Source organism: Phyllobates terribilis, unplaced genomic scaffold (genome assembly GCF_046119375.1).
Source record: "Phyllobates terribilis strain yellow unplaced genomic scaffold, ASM4611937v1 Scaffold_291__1_contigs__length_2406647, whole genome shotgun sequence".
Lineage (NCBI taxonomy): Eukaryota > Metazoa > Chordata > Amphibia > Anura > Dendrobatidae > Phyllobates > Phyllobates terribilis.
This window is the reverse complement of record NW_027363051.1, coordinates 2,033,441-2,053,359: the sequence shown is the minus strand read 5'-3', so window position 1 is coordinate 2,053,359 and position 19,919 is coordinate 2,033,441. Positions and strand designations below refer to the sequence as shown.

The 19,919-nt window shown below is 44.6% G+C and overlaps 1 protein-coding gene across 1 annotated transcript; it reads left to right on the top strand.

Annotated features, from left to right (window-relative positions):
* The first annotated feature begins 5,780 nt into the window (after positions 1–5,780).
* Positions 5,781–18,740, top strand: LOC141220381 (uncharacterized). The gene is made up of 8 exons (XM_073666314.1): positions 5,781–5,900; positions 9,295–9,392; positions 9,471–9,549; positions 9,656–9,753; positions 9,831–9,909; positions 10,016–10,113; positions 10,236–10,353; positions 16,692–18,740. Exons 1-8 carry the CDS (start codon positions 5,816–5,818, stop codon positions 18,581–18,583), a joined length of 2,547 nt encoding a protein of 848 aa, XP_073522415.1. The 5' UTR covers positions 5,781–5,815; the 3' UTR covers positions 18,584–18,740.
* The last annotated feature ends 1,179 nt before the right edge of the window (positions 18,741–19,919 follow it).

The following is a 19,919-nucleotide window of genomic DNA, read 5'->3' as shown; positions in this document are numbered from 1 at the left end:
GAACGGCATAAAAAAAATCCCTCTAAAGACAAAGCCTGAATTGTTGGTTTTTGTTTATTCTGCCTCCCAAAAATTGGAACAGAAAACGATCAAAAAGTGTCACGTGCCTGAAAATGGCACCAATAACAACGTCAGCTCGTCCCGCAAAAAACAAGTCCTCACATGACTCTGTCGGTCGAAATATGGAAAAATTATAGTTCCCAAAATATGGCGATGCAAAAACTAGTCTTCAAAAATAAAAGCGTGTTTTAGTGTGTGACAGCTGTCAATCATAAAAAAACGATATAAATCTGGCATCGCTGTAATCGCACCGACCCGAAGAATAAAGTCTAATCACTTATACCGCATGAGGAAAGGTGTAAAAAAATTAATAAAACCAATTTTGCACCTGCTGCTGATTTGTTCATTCTGTCTCCCAAAGATTGCAGTAAGGCTCTGCTCACATTTATCCTGCGCTCTGCGCTGAGCACTTACATCGGGATTTCCGTGTAAATCTCTGAAGCACGTGATTCAGACGGAACCCCCGGTGGAAGATTCCCTGTAATGAGGCAGATGGAGGCAGTGTGGACGCCGTCTAGTCTATAATCCAGCTGTGTCCATCTTTTTAGGCATGCCTAAAGGCTCCACTGGCCATAGTTTTTTGCATTTATGAAAAGAAGGACACTGCTGAACAGAGGCCATACAGAGTCCAGAGTAACTCTGCTGCCTCATTATAGTGAATGGATCCCTCTGGGTTTTCATCTGAATCTCTTCACTCAGAGATTTAGATGGAAACCCCCAATGTAAGTGCTCAGCGTAGAGCACACGATAAATGTGATCTCAAATGTTATGTAAAATGTTCCCAATAAAAGCTGCAGCTCAATCCACAAAAAAGCAAATCCCCACTCAGGTCCGTCATCTGTTATCGGAAATACCGTATTTTTCGGACTATAAGACGCACTTTTTTCCTCCAAAATTTTGGAGGAAATGGGGGGTGCGTCTTATAGTCCAAATGTTGGGGGAGGTGTATATATATGTGGGGTGTGGGGTGAGCGGTAGCGGTGGAGGAGTGGGGCACAGAAGGCAGCAACCGCCCGCTGCAGCCTACACTGTCCCCGCTGCTAAAGAAAATGAATTTTCACTGCTCCCCACGCCTATGGGGCGTGGGGAGCGCTGAATATTCATGCTCCTTAATAGCAGCACACAGTGTAGCCGCGCTGCGGCTCCTGCTGCTGCCGGAATCGCCTGTGCCCGCTGTTAAAGGGCATGAATATTCAACCTCTCTCCACAAAGTCACCGCTCCCCGCGCACACAGCCCCGGCGTGGGGAGCAGTGACTTCCTGCAGCTGATCTCTACTTGTGAGCCGTGCATGGCAGTGACATCATGCGCGGCTCACATGGAGAGATCAGTGCGGGCAGACAGGACGCAGCGCTGGTGGAGAGTAGAAAGGTGAGTATGAGTGTTTATTTTTTTTTTTTATGTGCAGCCTGATGGGGATTAGGGGGACCATGCATACTAGGATAAGGATGAGGGGGCCATACATGCCAGGGTAAGGATGAAGGGGCCATACATACCAGGGTAAGGATGAGGGGGCCATACATACCAGGGTAAGGATGAGGGGGCCATACATACCAGGGTAAGGATGAGGGGGCCATACATACCAGGGTAAGGATGAGGGGGCCATACATACCAGGGTAAGGATGAAGGGGCCATACATTCCAGGGTAAGGATGAGGGGGCCATACATACCAGGGTTAGGATGAGGGGGCCATGCATACCAGGATAGGGATGAGGGGTGCCATGTATACCAGGATGGGGATGAGGGGTGCCATGTATACCAGGATGGGGATGAGGGGTGCCATGCATACCAGGATGGGGATGAGGGGTGCCATGCGTACCAGGATGGGGATGAGGGGTGCCATGCGTACCAGGATGGGGATGAGGGGTGCCATGCGTACCAGGATGGGGATGAGGGGTGCCATGCGTACCAGGATGGGGATGAGGGGTGCCATGCGTACCAGGATGGGGATGAGGGGTGCCATGCATACCAGGATGGGGATTACGGGTGCCATGCGTACCAGGATGGGGATTACGGGTGCCATGCGTACCAGGATAGGGATTACGGGTGCGATGCGTACCAGGATAGGGATTACGGGTGCCAGGTATACCAGGATGGGGATGGGGACCACGTATAAAAGGAAGGGGGGGGGCATATATACCAGGATAGGGGATATTGTCAGAATTGGGGGATATTACCCCTATACCAGTGTCAGCAGAAGACTCCCTCCCCCTTAAAAGTGCATCATGAACACATTTTTTGCTTAATTTTTTTTTTTTTTTATTATTTTCCTCTTCTAAAACCTAGGTGCGTCTTATGGTCCAAAAAATACGGCATAGGGGCTTCGACGTTACTGGTAGTACTAAGGCTCAGGCAAAGTGAAATGGCTCCTTGTCCCCCCCCCCCCCCCCTCCCCCAAAAGAAATCCAGTGAATTCTTCGCTACCAAATCCTCCCTTCTGAGCATTTTTGTAGTGATGAGAACCCGCCTAATTTTCTGGTGCGTGTCTCCACATGCATGAGCTGGGCACTACAACGTCCTGAGCATTTACAATGTACGACACTGGCAGATTTGCAATTTACGCTCAGTAACATCCACTGCTGCTTGTTTCTGGACAACACCCATGGAGTCAAAATCCTCACCTCACCTGTAGATAAATTCCCAGAGGGGGTATAATTTCCAAAATGGGGTCATTTGAGGATGGAGGTATTCTGCTCTTCTTGCAGCTAGGGGCTTTCTGTGTATATGGAGTCTGCAAACTATTAAACGATAATTTGTTCTCTATGAGTCAAATATTGCTCCGTCCCTCCCGAGTCTCACCGTATGGGTAAGCAGTACTGTACCGCCACATATAGGGTATCGACACTTTTAGCACAAATTGTGTGAGAAATGTAGGTGCCATTTTTACCCATTTTCCCGTGTGACAATGTAAAATCTGCGGCTAAAATTAAATGTTTGTTGTAAAAATGTAATTATTATTTCTTCACTGCCCAATGGTATAAAATTCTGTGACCCACGTGTGGTGTCAATATGATCACTGCACCCCTAGATGAGGTGTAGTTTGTAAAATGGGGTCACTTATGAGGGGGGGCTCTCCTTCCCTTCATATCGGGTATCAGTGTAATCAGGAGATATTGAACAACAAATTTTCTGTTCCATTTTTAAACAATTATCCCTTTTAAAAATCGAAATCTTGAGGCCAAAGTAACATTTTAGTGGATACTTACGGCCCTGCAATGCAATGGGGAAAGAGACATAGCGGATCAGAAAAACTGCACTACATTTCTAATTGGAGGTATTTCCTAATATTATTATTATTACACCTACTACATATTGGGATAGAGCTTTGAATACCCCTTTAAGTAGGCTGACTTCCCCCTATATATCGTGTGAGCCCGCACACAGCCCCCCTATATACAGCATGAGCCCCCACGTAGCCTCCCATATACAGCATGAGCCCCCACGTAGCCTCCCATATACAGCATGAGCCCCCACGTAGCCTCCCATATACAGCATGAGCCCCCACATTGCCTCCTATATACAGCATGAGCCCCCACGTAGCCTCCCATATACAGCATGAGCCCCCACGTAGCCTCCCATATACAGCATGAGCCCCCACGTAGCCTCCCATATACAGCATGAGCCCCCACGTAGCCTCCCATATACAGCATGAGCCCCCACGTAGCCTCCCATATACAGCATGAGCCCCCACATAGCCTCCCATATACAGCATGAGCCCCCACATAGCTTCACTATATACATACAAACATCACATACACATGAGAAAAACCACCACATACTCATTTCTCTCCCGTTCCCCCGGCGCTCTGCCTCTGCTTCTGTCTCTGACTGACTCTCTGCAGTGCACAGCTGACACGATGAAATGAAGTCATCACATCAGCTGTCTCACAAGCTGATTGCTGTAAGAAGACGGTGGCGGTCTGAGGGCCAGACTTAAAGTGAAACTGGTCAGAATTGAAATATTTGTCCTGGTCAGGAAGGTGAAAACAGGCTGGGGGTGAAGGAGTTAATAGGAACCTGTAATTAGTTTTTGGGTCAAAAAGCCACAACTATTTCATTATCTCTCTGGGGTTTTGTGTTTTACCACTTTTCTCCATATACAGGATTACACAATAGTGAGGAAGACACCGGGGGAGGGTGTGACTTCCATCATCCATCTCCAGGAGTCAGGAGGGCGGAGCCCGGACCCCATCACAGAGCCTCCCCCGCACCCCCCGATACATGAGAGGAAGAGGAAGATCCTAGAGCTCAGCAACAAGATGATTGAGCTGCTGAGCGGAGAGGTGACTGCTGGGACATTATACAGGACAGCACTGGAGGATTCTGGGTGATGACTGGAGAGGTGACTGCTGGGACATTATACAGGACGGCACTGGAGGATTCTGAGTGGTGAGCGGAGAGGTGACTGCTGGGACATTATACAGGACGGCACTGGAGGATTCTGGGTGGTGAGCGGAAAGGTGACTGCTGGGACATTATACAGGACGGCACTGGAGGATTCTGGGTGATGAGCAGAGAGGTGACTGCTGGAACATTATTCAGTACGGCACTGGAGGATTCTGGGTGATGAGCGGAGAGGTGACTGCTGGGACATTATACAGGACAGCACTGGAGGATTCTGGTTGATGACCGGAGAGGTGACTGCTGGGACATTATACAGGATGGCACTGGAGGATTCTGGTTGGTGACTGGAGAGTTGACTGCTGGGAATGCTGGGACATTATACAGGACAGCACTGGAGGATTCTGGGTGATGAGCGGAGAGGTGACTGCTGGGACATTATACAGGACAGCACTGGAGGATTCTGGGTGATGACTGGAGAGGTGACTGCCGGGACATTATACAGGACGGCACTGGAGGATTCTGGGTGGTGAGCGGAGAGGTGACTGCTGGGACATTATACAGGACGGCACTGGAGGATTCTGGGTGATGAGCGGGGAGGTGACTGCTGGGACATTATTCAGGACGGCACTGGAGGATTCTGGGTGATGACTGGAGAGGTGACTGCTGTGACATTATACAGGACAGCACTGGAGGATTCTGGTTGATGACCGGAGAGGTGACTGCTGGGACATTATGCAGGACGGCACTGGAGGATTCTGGGTGATGACCGGAGAGGTGACTGCTGGGACATTATACAGGACGGCACTGGAGGATTCTGGGTGATGACCGGAGAGGTGACTGCTGGGACATTTTACAGGACAGCACTGGAGGATTCTGGGTGATGACCGGAGAGGTGACTGCTGGGACATTATACAGGACAGCACTGGAGGATTCTGGGTGATGAGCGGAGAGGTGACTGCTGGGACATTATACAGGACAGCACTGGAGGATTCTGGGTGATGACCGGAGAGGTGACTGCTGGGACATTATACAGGACAGCACTGGAGGATTCTGGGTGATGACCGGAGAGGTGACTGCTGGGACCTTATACAGGACAGCACTGGAGGATTCTGGGTGATGAGCGGAGAGGTGACTGCTGGGACATTATACAGGACAGCACTGGAGGATTCTGGGTGATGAGCAGAGAGGTGGCTGCTGGGACATTATACAGGACAGCACTGGAGGATTCTGGGTGATGAGCAGAGAGGTGACTGCTGGGACATTATACAGGACGGCACTGGAGGATTCTGGGTGATGAGCGGAGAGGTGACTGCTGGGACATTATACAGGACAGCACTGGAGGATTCTGGGTGATGACGGTGTCGTTGTTGTCAGGTTCCTATAAGGTGTCAGGACGTCGCTGTCTATCTCTCCATGGAGGAGTGGGAGTATCTAGAAGGACACCAGGATCGGTACCAGGAGGTGATGATGGAGGAGCTCCGGCCTCTGACATCACCAGGTGAGAGGAGACTCTTGTTGGCTCCGGTGGATGTGATGACGTCTCTCGGCCTCGTCCTATAATAGATGATTTTTCTCCAGACTTGCTCTGGTTTTCTCTACATTTTCTCACAGCTTTCATTCCCTGATTCTTCTCTTCTGATCTGTGAGTCGCGGTTTCTCCGCTGTCGTCTTCATTAGTCTTGAGTCTTCGTCCTCGGAGGCTTCTTTCAGAATCTTTCTCCTTCCTTAGAGCATCGGTCACATTTTGTCTGCAGATTTCCCAATGGAATTTTTCATAAAGTCCCACATTCGATATAACAGCGGATCGTCCTTTGCTTTCCTTATGAGGAGGTCAGAGTTCACGTTAAGTTCTTTCAGAGCTCGTTGCTCTGATATCATTAGATTATGATATTTCTGTCCTTGAAATTTTGTGTTCCTTTTTAATGTAAGTAGTTCATCTTCAATCATTTCCTAGAAAACATCCGAGACTGGTGGACAAGACTTGACCGGATAGTAATAGAGATTTTTTTTTATAACAAACGATTGAAAGTAACTGTCTGTTGTGTTGAATCGCTGGAGTTTTATGATCAAGAAGTGAACCCCGTTCATCAAAAGTTCCAGTTCTATTGGGAACATCATCATGAGAAACTTCTTGTAACGAGTTCTCCATGTTCTCATTCTGTTCATTGACCATGAAATGACAACGCAAAGTGAAAGTTCTCACAAACTTATTCACATCTAATAAAGTTCTATGAACGTCAAACTCAATTGTCGGGGAGAAGGTTAAGCCTTTGGATAGAACTGTAACTTCAGCCTCTGTTAATAGATAGCTTGACATGTTAATTACCGTGTTTTCCAAAGTTTCCTTTCTCGTTGGAGATATCTTTTATGTTTCCTCTTTCTTTCTCTCTGTCGTTTTTTGAAGATGATTGAGTTAAGTCATTTTCAGGTTTTAGATTTCAAATATCTCATGATTTAAGAGATATTTCTACAGTTTGTGTTTTTGTCTAAAATGATTTATAGACGAATCAGAAATATTATCAGGGGTATTATCATCTGTATTTTCCAGTGAAGAGTCATTATCGGTGAAACTAACTCTTTTAGAGAGAGAGGGATGAGAGCGTCTTTTACTCCTCAGTTGCAGAATGTCCTTTATTAGGCTATGTGCACACGGTGCGTTTTTGATGCATTTTTGCATCTTTTTTTCCATGCGGAAATGCACCTAAAACTCTAGGTAATGGCAGTCCTGAAGTGCTGTGCACATGATCAGGAATTTTCCACTCAGGATTGTCATTGCGTTTAAATCCGCAGCATGTCCATTATTTTTAGCGTTTCTGCAGCGTTTCCCGCCCATTGAGGTCAATTGAACTGCAGCAAACCCGCAGGTATAAATATATTTGCGGGTTTGCTGTGGATTTGACTGACTGAATTCAAGTCAATGAGTCAAATACTCCATAAAAATGCACAATGAATGGTACCCGGGCAGGGGAAAAAGACTACTTCTCCCATCGTCTGACCACCGCTCCCACTGGTAACAGCGGGAGCAGGCGCGGCTGAGGGGAGAAGTAGTCTCCTCAGTCGGCGTCTGTGCGCGGTGGTTCAAAAAAAAAAAATCAATATTAAAATAAAAACACCTTTCATTCTCACCTGTTCTGCGTCCTCCCAATATCCCCCGGTGACCCGATCACTCAGCAGCTGGCAATACACTGACGGGAGCGCGCTCACTCCCGGAAGTATACATCGCTGCACTGCCAGGACTGAGTTCACCAGCTGGAGATCAGCTGACGAGCTCCGGGACCTCACTTTATGGCATCGGTGCTGCGTGGGAATTTTCTCAAGAATTTTCCCACCAACACTGATGCAGTAAGTGAGGGCTCCGGGGCTTATCAGCTAATCTTCAGCTGATGAACTCTGGTGAAGTTAGCCCCAGCAGCAGCGATGTACACTGACAGGAGTGATTACACTCCTGTCAGTGTATACAGTGCTGTCTTCTCAGCAGTCACATCAGTGATTGACATGGCTGCTGTAGAAGTGACCCGGATCGCTGTGGGACACTGGGATTACGTCATGACGGTGGACAGGTAAGGGATATGGTTGTTTTTTATTTTTGTTTTTTTACAGGAGACGAGGGATTCGGAGACTAGGTGTTACGTGAGTATACAGTGTTTTTTATTTTTAAATAAATTATTAAAACCGTGTTTAATTTTATTTCAATAAAAGACTTTATTCTGGCCATGTCTTTATTGAAAAAGCATTGAAAACCTTACTACGGGGTTATTAATGAGGGCGTCTTATAGATGCCCTCCCTTACTAACCTGAGCTTCATGTCAGCTGCCAATACAAGTCTGACATGATCCCCAACCCCATTACCCCAGTCTCCACCGCTACACAGCAGTGGGAAGAGCTGAGGCTAAGCTCCAGATTTGGCGCATCTTACTAATGCCCCCTTCATGGCCCCTTCCTTGGCTATTAACATCAGCCCGCAGCTGTCTGTTTAGCCTTTTCTGGTTAGATTTTATAGAGGAACCCTACGTCAATTTTTTTCTGGGGTCCCCCTGTAATCTAGCCAGTAAAGGCTAAGCAAACAGCTGTGGGCTGTTATTAATAGCCAGGGAACATTTTTGGCTAATAGCCCCTTCCCCAGCTACTGATATCAGATCCCAGCGGTCAGCTTTCCCTCTGCTGGTTATGAAAATGACGCGGGAGACCACAACATTTTTTCCTAATTTTAGGCTATGTGCCCACGATCCAGATGTAGCAGCGCTTTGGACGCAGCATATTTTTTCTGTGTCCAAAACACTGTGTTCTATTGTATGCAGGTAAATCCACATGTGTTCACTGAACCATGCGGATTTACCACGTTTTTATTCTTCTTTAAATAGAGATAAATCTCCACATCGACAGGTTCTCTGCTCTTAGAGTGATCCCAGAGGATCCTGTCCAGGAGGGAGGCCGTGTCCTCATGGTGACAACATGAACTCTCAAAATACAATCACTGGTAAATGGTCACCGTCCTTCCCCCAATCTCCATACAGTGAATTAGGAGAGAAGAAACCAATGGATAGAAATGTGGAGCTTTCTCCAGCTCCTCTGTGGTTCCATCCCTGGTGGAAACGAAAACTTGGAGTTGTGTTTCTTAGTACGGCTCCTTCATATGACTGACGAGGGTCTTCTCTGTCCCTCTCCTCAGGGTCCTCATCCTCCGAGTGCAGAGCATTAGGCTTTGGCCTCGCTGATTATCACTTCATACTTGAGGCCCACAATGTGCTGGGACCTCGGTACCGGTGGTGAGGACCACAACAATGTAATTTATTCCCTGATACATAAACATAGAATTACCGGTTCTGAGAGACGAGTCTCATATATAGACAGATACACGGCAGGTCATGTATTCAGTCTCTGTGTCTCCACAGATGGATCCAGGAGGAGAAATCCACCAGAGAGATGTCCCCGTCCTCTGTATCCCCAGGACTGTCCAGAGGAGAATCACAACATCCCAGAGGATCATCAGGTAGATGACACTGAAGTCCCCACAACATCTGACCATGATGTGATGGGACCTGAGCTCATCTTACATTGTTCTTTGTAGGGTGAAAATCTGATTGATATTAAGGTTGAGGTTATCGATGAAGCAGAAGAGATGACCGCAATATGGGCCGATCAGCAGGGTGAGGAGGGGAGACTGTCATGTCTGTTCTGTGGTCATCTACTACTACTCCCATCATCTCATGATCACATGACACAATCTATTCCGTCACTATGTGTTTCCTACAGATGGATCCAGGAGGAGAAATCTACCAGAGATATGTCCCCGTCCTCTGTATCCCCAGGACTGTCCAGAGGAGAATCACAACATCCCGGAGAGTCATCAGGTAGACGGTGCTGAAGTCCCCACAACATCTGACCATGAAGTGATTGGACCTGAGCTCATCTTACATTCCTATTTTAGGGTGAAGATCTGATTGATATTAAGGTTGAGGTTATACATGGAGCACAAGAGGCGACCTCAATATGGGCCGATCAGCAGGGTGAGGAGGGCAGACTGTCATGTCTGTTCTGTGGTCACCTACTACTACTCCCATCATCTCATCATCACATGACACAATCTATTCCGTCACTTTGTGTTTCCTACAGATGGATCCAGGAGGAGAAATCCACCAGAGAGATGTCCCCGTCCTCTGTATCCCCAGGACTGTCCAGAGGAGAATCACAACATCCCGGAGAGTCATCAGGTAGACGGTGCTGAGCCCTGTACCGGATCTGTATATGAGGGGACATTTCTGATTGAGGTCATAGATGTCACAGATTTTGGTGGTCTCTTGTATTGTGCTGATTGTTACATCTGATATATCAGGAGGAAGATCCGACTAAGAATAAAGTGAAGGACGAGACAGAAGAAGAAGCGATGACGAGGAGGGATCAGCCGTGTGTGAGTGACGTGAAGGAGGAGATTCCTGTAGATGTTTCCACAGGTGTGTAATAATGACCGGCGTGTGATGATGATGATGATGATGACCGGCGTGTGAAGATGATGATGATGACCGGCGTGTGATATCGTGTGCAGTCTCCGGTGCAGTGAAGCTTTATCCGCCGTCCACATCACAGCAGAAGCGTCCGGTGATGGCGCGGCTGCTCCTGTAGAGTCCGGCTGTGGTCCGATGAATACCGGGGCCGCCTCCACACCTCTTCTTAACGATTTAGGAAGCACATAGTTAGTTTTCTTTTACCTTCTATAATATTCCTTCCATCCTTTACGTCCATATTTTCCTTACACAAGTCCCTGCTGCCATATTAATGACTGAGCTTGTGCTCCAGGTGATGAATCTTCCCGTCCTATGGATCTCGGGGATGTAGCAGCCTCTGCCGGGTGCTGACGAGTGACGACACATGTCACATGTAGAGTCGTCCTACCTGTCGCCTCTGTTTGCCTCCCACTGCCTCCTACATTGAGGCCGGCGTTCTGGTCCCTCCTCATCCAGGCCGGCCGCCCGGTGGCATGAAGACCCCTATGGTAAGTCAATAAGTGCCGTGCTATGGAGGTGTGAGTCAGACATACGGCTGTCATCCCTCTGCCACTATGGAGGCCATCTTGGATGTAGGAGGACCAGAACACAGGTCTCAGTCGGAGGCAAGCGGAGGACACCAGGTAGGTGACAGTACATGACAGATGTTTAGTCCTCTGTGCCGGGTGGAGAATTGCTTCATCATAAAAGGGATTAGGAGCTCGTATCTACAAACAGCTGCGATGGCCGCATCTAGAGGTGTCGTTATCTTACATCATGTTGGTTTTTGAGACCTGGTCCAATCAACATATAAACATGGAGATAAGATATTGTCCAGAGGGGGCGCCCTTCACCATGCACGGATTATATCCCCTGTCAGCGTCTCATTTATGGTGAATCTTGTAATATGGAGAGATTCACTATATTATAAACTTTTCCCTGGAAAATTGAATCCCAGAAAAATGAAGAGTTCCATATAATAATAAAAGAATATACTCTTTATTTAGAATGAATTAAAAACAAGAATCATAACCTGTCGGATAAAAAAAAAAGGAAAAAACAGACACTGACTCCAGAGGGCAGTACGAGGATCATCCAATGTAATACTGTGAATCTCAATCAGTTTAAGAAATGTGTAAATAAATATATATATATATATATATATAATATACTCAGGACTGAAGTGCAGACATAAACTTTCATTAAGAAAACTCGATATAACAATCAAAGGAAAGATATCCAGAGAATTCCTAGACAATAATTCTCAAAACTAGGGTCTTATATACCAGTATATCAATTAAAGCTTTAGTAATCACCTGTCATAAGGTATACAGTACAGAACAAAAGTTTGGACACACCTTCTCATTTAAAGATTTTTCTGTATTTTCATGACTATGAAAATTGTACATTCACACTGAAGGCATCAAAACTATGAATTACCACATGTGGAATTATATACTTAACAAAAAAGTGTGAAACAACTGAAAATATGTCTTATATTCTAGGTTCTTCACAGTAGCCACCTTTTGCTTTAATGACTGCTTTGCACACTCTTGGCATTCTCTTGATGAGCTTCAAGAGGTAGTCACCGGAAATGGTCTTCCAACAATCTTGAAGGAGTTCCCAGAGATGCTTAGCACTTGTTGGCCCTTTTGCCTTCACTCTGCGGTCCAGCTCACCCCAAACCATCTCGATTGGGTTCAGGTCTGGTGACAGTGGAGGCCAGGTCATCTGGCTTAGCCCCCCATCACTCTCCTTCTTGGTCAAAGAGCCCTTACACAGCCTGGAGGTGTGTTTGGGGTCATTCGGATGGAATAGCATGCCGCTGCAAGATGCTGTGGTAGCGATGCTGGTTCAGTATGCCTTCAATTTTGAATAAATTCCTAACAGTGTCACCAGCAATGCCCCCCCACACCATCACACCTCCTCCTCCATGCTTCACGGTGGGAACCAGGCATGTAGAGTCCATCCGTTCACCTTTTCTGCGTCGCACAAAGACACGGTAGTTGGAACCAAAGATCTCAAATTTGGACTCATCAGACCAAAGCACAGATTTCCACTGGTCTAATGTCCATTCCTTGTGTTCTTTAGCCCAAACAAGTATCTTCTGCTTGTTGCCTGTCCTTAGCAGTGGTTTCCTAGCAGCTATTTTACCATGAAGGCCTGCTGCACAAAGTCTCCTCTTAACAGTTGTTGAAGAGATGTGTCTGCTGCTAGAACTCTGTGTGGGATTGACCTGGTCTCTAATCTGAGTTGCTGTTAACCTGCGGTTTCTGAGGCTGGTGACTCAGATAAACTTATCCTCAGAAGCAGAGGTGACTCTTGGTCTTCCTTTCCTGGGGCGGTCCTCATGTGAGCCAGTTTCTTTGTAGCGCTTGATGGTTTTTGCAACTGCACTTGGGGACACTTTCAAAGTTTGCCCAATTTTTCGGACTGACTGACCTTCATTTCTTAAAGTAATGATGGCCACTCGTTTTTCTTTACTTAGCTGCTTTTTTCTTGCCATAATACAAATTCTAACCGTCTATTCAGTAGGACTATCAGCTGTGTATCAACCAGACTTCTGCACAACACAACTGATGGTCCCAACCCCATTTATAAGGCAAGAAATTACACTTATTAAACCTGACAGGGCACACCTGTGAAGTGAAAACCATTTCCGGTGACTACCTTTTGAAGCTCATCAAGAGAATGCCAAGAGTGTGCAAAGCCGTCATCAAAGCAAAAGGTGGCTACTTTGAAGAACCTAGAATACAAGACATATTTTCAGTTGTTGCACACTTTTTTGTTAAGTATATAATTCCACATGTGATAATTCATAGTTTTGATGCCTTCAGTGTGAATGTAAAATTTTCATAGTCATGAAAATACAGAAAAATCTTTAAATTAGAAGGTGTGTCCAAACTTTTGGTCTGTACTGTATATTGATGTCCGTAGCCTCCTCTCACCCCGACGCACGTTTCGCCTTGCTTCTTCTGGGGCCTCTGCCTTAATATATATCACTGTGTCCAATCAGGGGGATCGTATGTCGCTATGTGGAACCCATGCGGTCAGTGTGGGCGCACTCCCGGAAGTTTGTGAGAGCCGGGAAACGCACATGCACACTGCCATCTCGCAAAAAAAAAGGACTCTATATAAATGATGTAATAGACTCAGGCTGCAGTTAGATCTTTGGGGATGTTGAATATTAAACACCATATTTGTCAATCAAACTACAGAGTACCGGATATAATGAAGTGTAACAGTGATTGTTATTATGTGAGATACATTAATCATATAGCAACTAACTGATATTGTGTTGATAAATGTTATCGTTAGAAGACGTATAAATATCCAGATGGAAATCCGTGGTATATAGATATTTAGATATGAACATGTGAATCTGTATAAGTGCAGTGAGGGCTCGTTAATAGAAAGGATGATTACTACTTACTTGTATCAGTCCTAAACTGCATATCGGCCGCTCTAGTTGTACTAATGCATGTGAAAAAAGGGACTGTAAAGGGAAATGTGTAGTGTTCAGTCCCGGGGTGGAGGGTCGCTGTAACTGCGGTAATACAACTGATCCAAGCCAATAACAATATATTTATTTCATTTTCTTTTATGACTTTTCTACAATAAATACTTTGTTTCTTTTCAGACATTTTTGTGTTACCAAATCCTGGCGGCCATAAACCATAAGCGATGTATTGTTACATGGTGACAGTATTCCTCATTGTCCCCATATAATATACACAACGTCCTGATCAGTCTTTATTACACAAGAATAAGAGGAATAAACTTCATGAATTGTAAGAATAGACGAGATGGAAATAGGAAACTTTGTCCCCGGAGTCTCCACAGAAATCTGCGTATTTCTTCTTCCGTCTCAGGATTCTCGGTTCCGGGGTAAAATCTCTATTCAGTTAGGAAACATTGTTCCATCACTGAGATCGGAGGTGACGGCCGCTACTGATAAGATTCTGTGTAGGGGGAGGGGCGAGGAGGGCGGGGCTAGAGGCCGAGCTCCTCCCATCTACATGGACTCTGACCAGTAGTGACTGTCCTCTCCTATCTCAGTAATGGGAAAGTCTTCTCATAGCGCCCCCTGCCCCAGCTCTGCCCCAGGGAACTGACGCACAATCACCGGCCGGCCATGTGATGGAGATGAGATTCATCAGAAGAGGCCATCTTCTCCTGCTCCATCATCCACTCCTCACACTGTTGCCCATTACAAGCACTTTTAGTGGTGGACAGGGGGAGCATGGGCACTCTTATTTTCTATGAACGACGGTGCATACTGGGTAAACAAGTTTACTTTTCAGATACACTGAACTAGTTGCCTTGACATACGTTTGACCACTTTTCCTTCTTCTAAAACATAAACTGTAAAGAGGATTTGTCACTTGCTCCAAAAGATTGAGTAAAATGTCTTGTAAAAACCCCCGAGCTCCGCTGAGTCTTCCACTGTTTTCCGTGTTGCACTGCGTCACTCTATTGCAGAGATATTCAGATTTGTTCCTTCTGGAGTGCATCATGTGAAATCTCTACCTTGCTGTCCAGCTGGCCTTTCTTCAGAGTCGTCTTTGGGGACATTTGCTTTCACCCCTCCCAGATGCTACTAATCACAGCTCGGCATCTGCTCTAGCGTGAGGCTGCCACGCTGTGATTGTCAGTATCTGGGAAGACTGGAGAAAGCACATGTCCCTGGAGACGACTGAAGAACGCAGAGATTTCACATAGTGCGCTCCAGGAGGAACAAATGTGAATATCTCTGCAATAGAGTGACGCAGTGCAAAACGGAAAAGAGCAGAATTAGCAGAGCCCAGGGATTTTTACAAGATATTTAACTCAATTTATTTTTTAACAAATGACTGTCTATTTGCCGTCTAATCTCTGCCACCCCTGACTTGTGCCAATGTCACCAGTTTATAAGTGTCATTCACTTTACCCGTCATTGTGTTAATGTGATGGCATGTAGTTGTCCTCCTTATTACCGGTACTTTCACTGACGAGGGTCTTCATTGTGAGATCCAGAAAATACATTTAGGATAAAAATATAAGTAAAAAATGGGCTTCCAGAAGATCTGCCAAGGATGTAGGGAGAGTTTTAAAACTTATTTTATGAAGCTACGAATTACTGAGCCGGTGCAGCTCCTTCATCAGGATGATACAATCTGAGCGATACCGGCCGTCATTTATACCATCCATAATGACATCACAACCTTAATGGTTGGATAGCCTCCAATCACATTCATTCACATGTGTTAAAAATTTACATACAATGTTAATAACATTTACAATTCCTACGTAAAACGCACTCAAAAACGATTTACAGATGAAAACAAAGTAAAATATGAGTCCCTATAACAATTTCAGTATAAAAGGCAAAAAATTGTGCGGTTTACAATAATATCCAAGCAAATCCTCAGTGAACGGTGTTGTCTGTACAATCATTGAGACCTTCCGGTGACGGTGGATGGTTCAATATCCAATATGACTCCCTGTCGACCGGTTTCTGGAACCTATTGGATGTGTGATGATCTGTTCTAAAAGGGCGCGTTTCAGACAATTGGGATCTTTCCTGTGATCAGTGAGGAAATGCTTGGACGCACCGTGTAATAATACCATTCCGTATGTTGTGTCTATGACTGTTCATTCTGTTGTGAATCGCTCGAGTCGTGAGACCGACATACTGGAGATTGCAGTCACACTGCGGCTGATAAATGATATAATTGGTGTTACCGTTTAAAAATTGATTAATAGGGAAAATTTCCCCTGTGACCGGGGATGAGAATGTTCTACATCTGTGACTTATATTACAACTGAGACATTTTGTTCCCCCACAACCATAGGAACCTCTGCTGGAGGTCTGTGTTAGGGATCCTTGTGTGGAGAGAGTCAGGGGGACTTCTGATCTGACTGACTGATCTGATCTTATTAAGATTCTAAGAATATTTCTACAAAAAAACAATGTTATAATAAAAAAATCTATTTCTTGTAAGGACAGGGTCATTCACCAGAATTGTCCAATACTTAGATAGTGCCCCCCCCCCTAATATTACTATGGGACTGATTGTATGTTGTTATGAAACCATATTTAATTTTATTAACTAACAACTTTTATTTATACAATTTTAGAAAAAAACGTTGTTGGATAATAAAATTAAATATCATCATTGTGTTAATGTTATGGCATGTAGTTGTTTTCCTTATTACCAGCACTTTTGCTAACTAGAGCCTTCATTGTGAGCTCCATAAAATAAATGTAGAAATCCCTTCTGTGTTGTAGATTAGATGTGATTTTTTTCTATCTTTCATCCTGATAGGAAATCCTTGTGAGAATAACGGTTTATCACTAAATTGTAAAAAAGAAGATCTCATGAAGCACTCTAATGGAGAAAACCTCATCACCCTTCCTGCACCTCCTGGACTTCACAGCACTTCACCTTCTTATAATCCTCCTGCTCATGAGGAACCCTCTCCTGAACAATCTCACATTGTTACCACAATTCCAGGTGACACAGTGAATACAAGATTTCAGTGTGATAAGCAATTTACTAAAAGCTCCGATTTTTTAACACCAAGAAAAGGCAAAGGGGAAAAACCATACTCCTGTTCAGATTGTGGGAAATGCTTTACAATTAAATCACAATGTGTTAGACATGAGAGAAGTCACACAGGAGAAAAGCCATTTTCATGTTCGGAATGTAAGAAGTCCTTCAAAAATAAGGGGAGTCTTATTACACATCACAGAATTCACACAGGAGAGAAGCTGTATTCATGTTCAGAATGTGGGAAATGCTTTACAGATAAATCAAAATTTGTTATACATGAGAGAATTCACACAGGAGAAAAGCCATTTTCATGTTCACACTGTGAGAAGTCCTTCATAGATAAATCAAATCTTGTGAAACACGAAAGTAGTCACACAGTAGAGAAGCCGTATTCATGTTCAGAATGTGGGAAATGCTTTACAAATAAATCAAAATTTGTTATACATGAGAGAATTCACACAGGAGAAAAGCCATTTTCATGTTCGGAATGTGGGAAGTCCTTCACTACTAAAGGGAGTCTTATTACACATCAGAGAATGCATACAGGAGCAAAGCCATACTCCTGTTCAAAATGTGAGAACAGCTTTACAAATAGATCTAAATATCATAGACATGTGAGAAATCACACAGGAGAAAAGCCATTTTCATGTTCAGAATGTGGGAAGGCCTTCACAGAGAAAGGGACTCTTATTAGACATCACAGAATTCATACAGGAGAGACTCCATTTTCATGTTCAGAATGTGGGAAGGCGTTCAGAGATAAAGGGTATCTTACTAAACATCAGAAAATTCATACAGGAGAGGCACCGTATTCATGTTTAAAATGTGAGAAATCTTTTAGAGCTAAATCAAGGTTTGTTATACATCAAAGAATTCACACCGGGGAGAAACCATTTTCCTGTTTACAATGCGGAAAATGCTTTACAGATAAATCACGACTTAATAAACATCAGAGAATTCACACAGGAGAAAAGACATATTCATGTTCACTCTGTGAGAAATGCTTTACAGATAGATCAGGTCTTATGAAACACGAGAGAAGTCACACTGGGGAGAAGCCGTATTCATGTTCGGAATGTGAGAAGTCTTTCACAGATAAAAGTGGGCTTATTATGCATCAGAGAATTCACACAGGAGAGAAGCCATATTCGTGTTCAGAATGTGAGAAGTCCTTCGCACATAAAGGGAATCTTATTACACATCAGAGAATGCATGCAGGAACAAAGCCATACTCCTGTTCAGAATGTGAGAACAGCTTTGTAAATAGATCTAAATATCTTAGACATGTGAGAATTCACACAGGAGAAAAGCCATTTTCATGTTTGGAATGTGGGAAGTCCTTCACAAATAAAGGGAGTCTTATTAAACATCAGAAAATTCATAAAGGAGAGACTCCATTTGCATGTTCAGAATGTGGGAAGGCCTTCACCGATAAAGGGAGTCTTATTAGACATCAGAAAATTCATACAGGAGAGAAGCCGTATTCATGTTCAGAATGTGGGAAATCTTTTAAAGTTAAATCAAATCTTGTTCAACATCAAAAAATTCACACAGGAGAGAAACCCTTTTCATGTTTACAATGTGGAAAATGCTTTACATATAAATCACAACTTCATAAACATGGGAGAAGTCACACAGGAGAAAAGCCGTATTCATGTTCATAGCGTGAGAAATGCTTTACAGATAAATCAAGTCTTACTAAACATGTTCACTGTATGGGAAATCTTTTGTAAAGAAATCAAATCTTGTTACACGAGAGAGAAGTCATACGGGAAAGAATCTGTAATTATATTTTCTGTGTTTTCTGAATTTTAATAAACAGTGCTGAGCATAAATGAGTACACCCCCTTTGATAAGTATGATTTTAATTAATACCTCACTGAACACAGGAACAATTTCTAAAATTTTGCAAACACTGAGTTTCATAGAACATTTTTGTTAATCAATAACATGAAAGTAAGGTTAATAATATGTAACGGTGGTGGGGGGGGGGTGACCTGGCATTGGAGGAGTGAGGATGTGCAGCAGTTCAGCTCCTGCCTGGGTGATGTCTGCAGACCCAATTAAGAAACACTATTTTCCACCAAATGTCAGCTAAGAAGCGCCCCAGTGCCGGCCAAGCAAATAGACGTCCTTCGGTCGTGTCTGCGACGGGTATTTCCCGATATCTGAGGAGTTCTGCGGGCCTCACACCGGAGCTAGCAAGCTCTCTGACTGGAAAGAAGATGGCGGATGGAGGACCAGCATTATCTACATCAGGGACCGTGAGTTGCTATCCAGGGGCAGAAGGGGACATCTCATGCTTCTTATTCACATGCAGTGAGCAGCTCCTTGCACAGGCTGAGAGATTTCTCATGTGGCATTCCTGATCATTCAGAGGGCCTGGCAAGCAAAGTATCTATTCAGGCACAGACTGTATGGGAAGATCTTAAGGCTCATATATGTGCGAGATATGGAGAATTATATCTCTAGGCTGGAAGCATCCTATAGGGCTGAGACTGCTGCTATCAGAGGGAAACTTCAGCAGCTGTCTGAAAGGGTGGTGGCTAATGATGAAAGCCATAGAGGCCATCTCTCAGAGATTACACACACATGGACAGACGGCTGCAGCTCACTCTCAGCAACTGGAATATCTGTCTGATTTGGTGGACGATATAGCAAATAGAGGGAGACGCAATAACATCAGAATTACAGGCCTCCCAGAATAAGCTGGAGGAATCTTTACGCTGCATCTTTAATTCTATATTAAATCTACCACGTGACTCAGACATAGAATTTGACAGGGCTCACAGATCCCTTGGACCCAAGTCTACTGATGTAAACAGACCTAGAGATGTCATACGCCGGATACATTCTTGCTAAAGCCCGCATATTGGAACCTATCATCTTCAATGAACATGTTATTCAGATTATGCATGATCTGTCCTGGCGCACACTTCAGAAGAGTCGTGCCCTGAAGCCCCTGCTCGACATACTGAGAGAACAAAAAATCCTTTATTC

What these genes read in the sequence shown, in the direction of transcription:
- LOC141220381 (XM_073666314.1), top strand. Translation starts at nt 5,816, where the DNA reads ATGGAGGAGTGGGAGTATCTAGAAGGACACCAGGATCGGTACCAGGAG. An exon ending in CCGGCCTCTGACATCACCAG is followed by an intron (nt 5,901 to 9,294) that starts GTGAGAGGAGAC and finishes GTGTCTCCACAG; the next exon opens with ATGGATCCAGGAGGAGAAAT. An exon ending in ACATCCCAGAGGATCATCAG is followed by an intron (nt 9,393 to 9,470) that starts GTAGATGACACT and finishes TGTTCTTTGTAG; the next exon opens with GGTGAAAATCTGATTGATAT.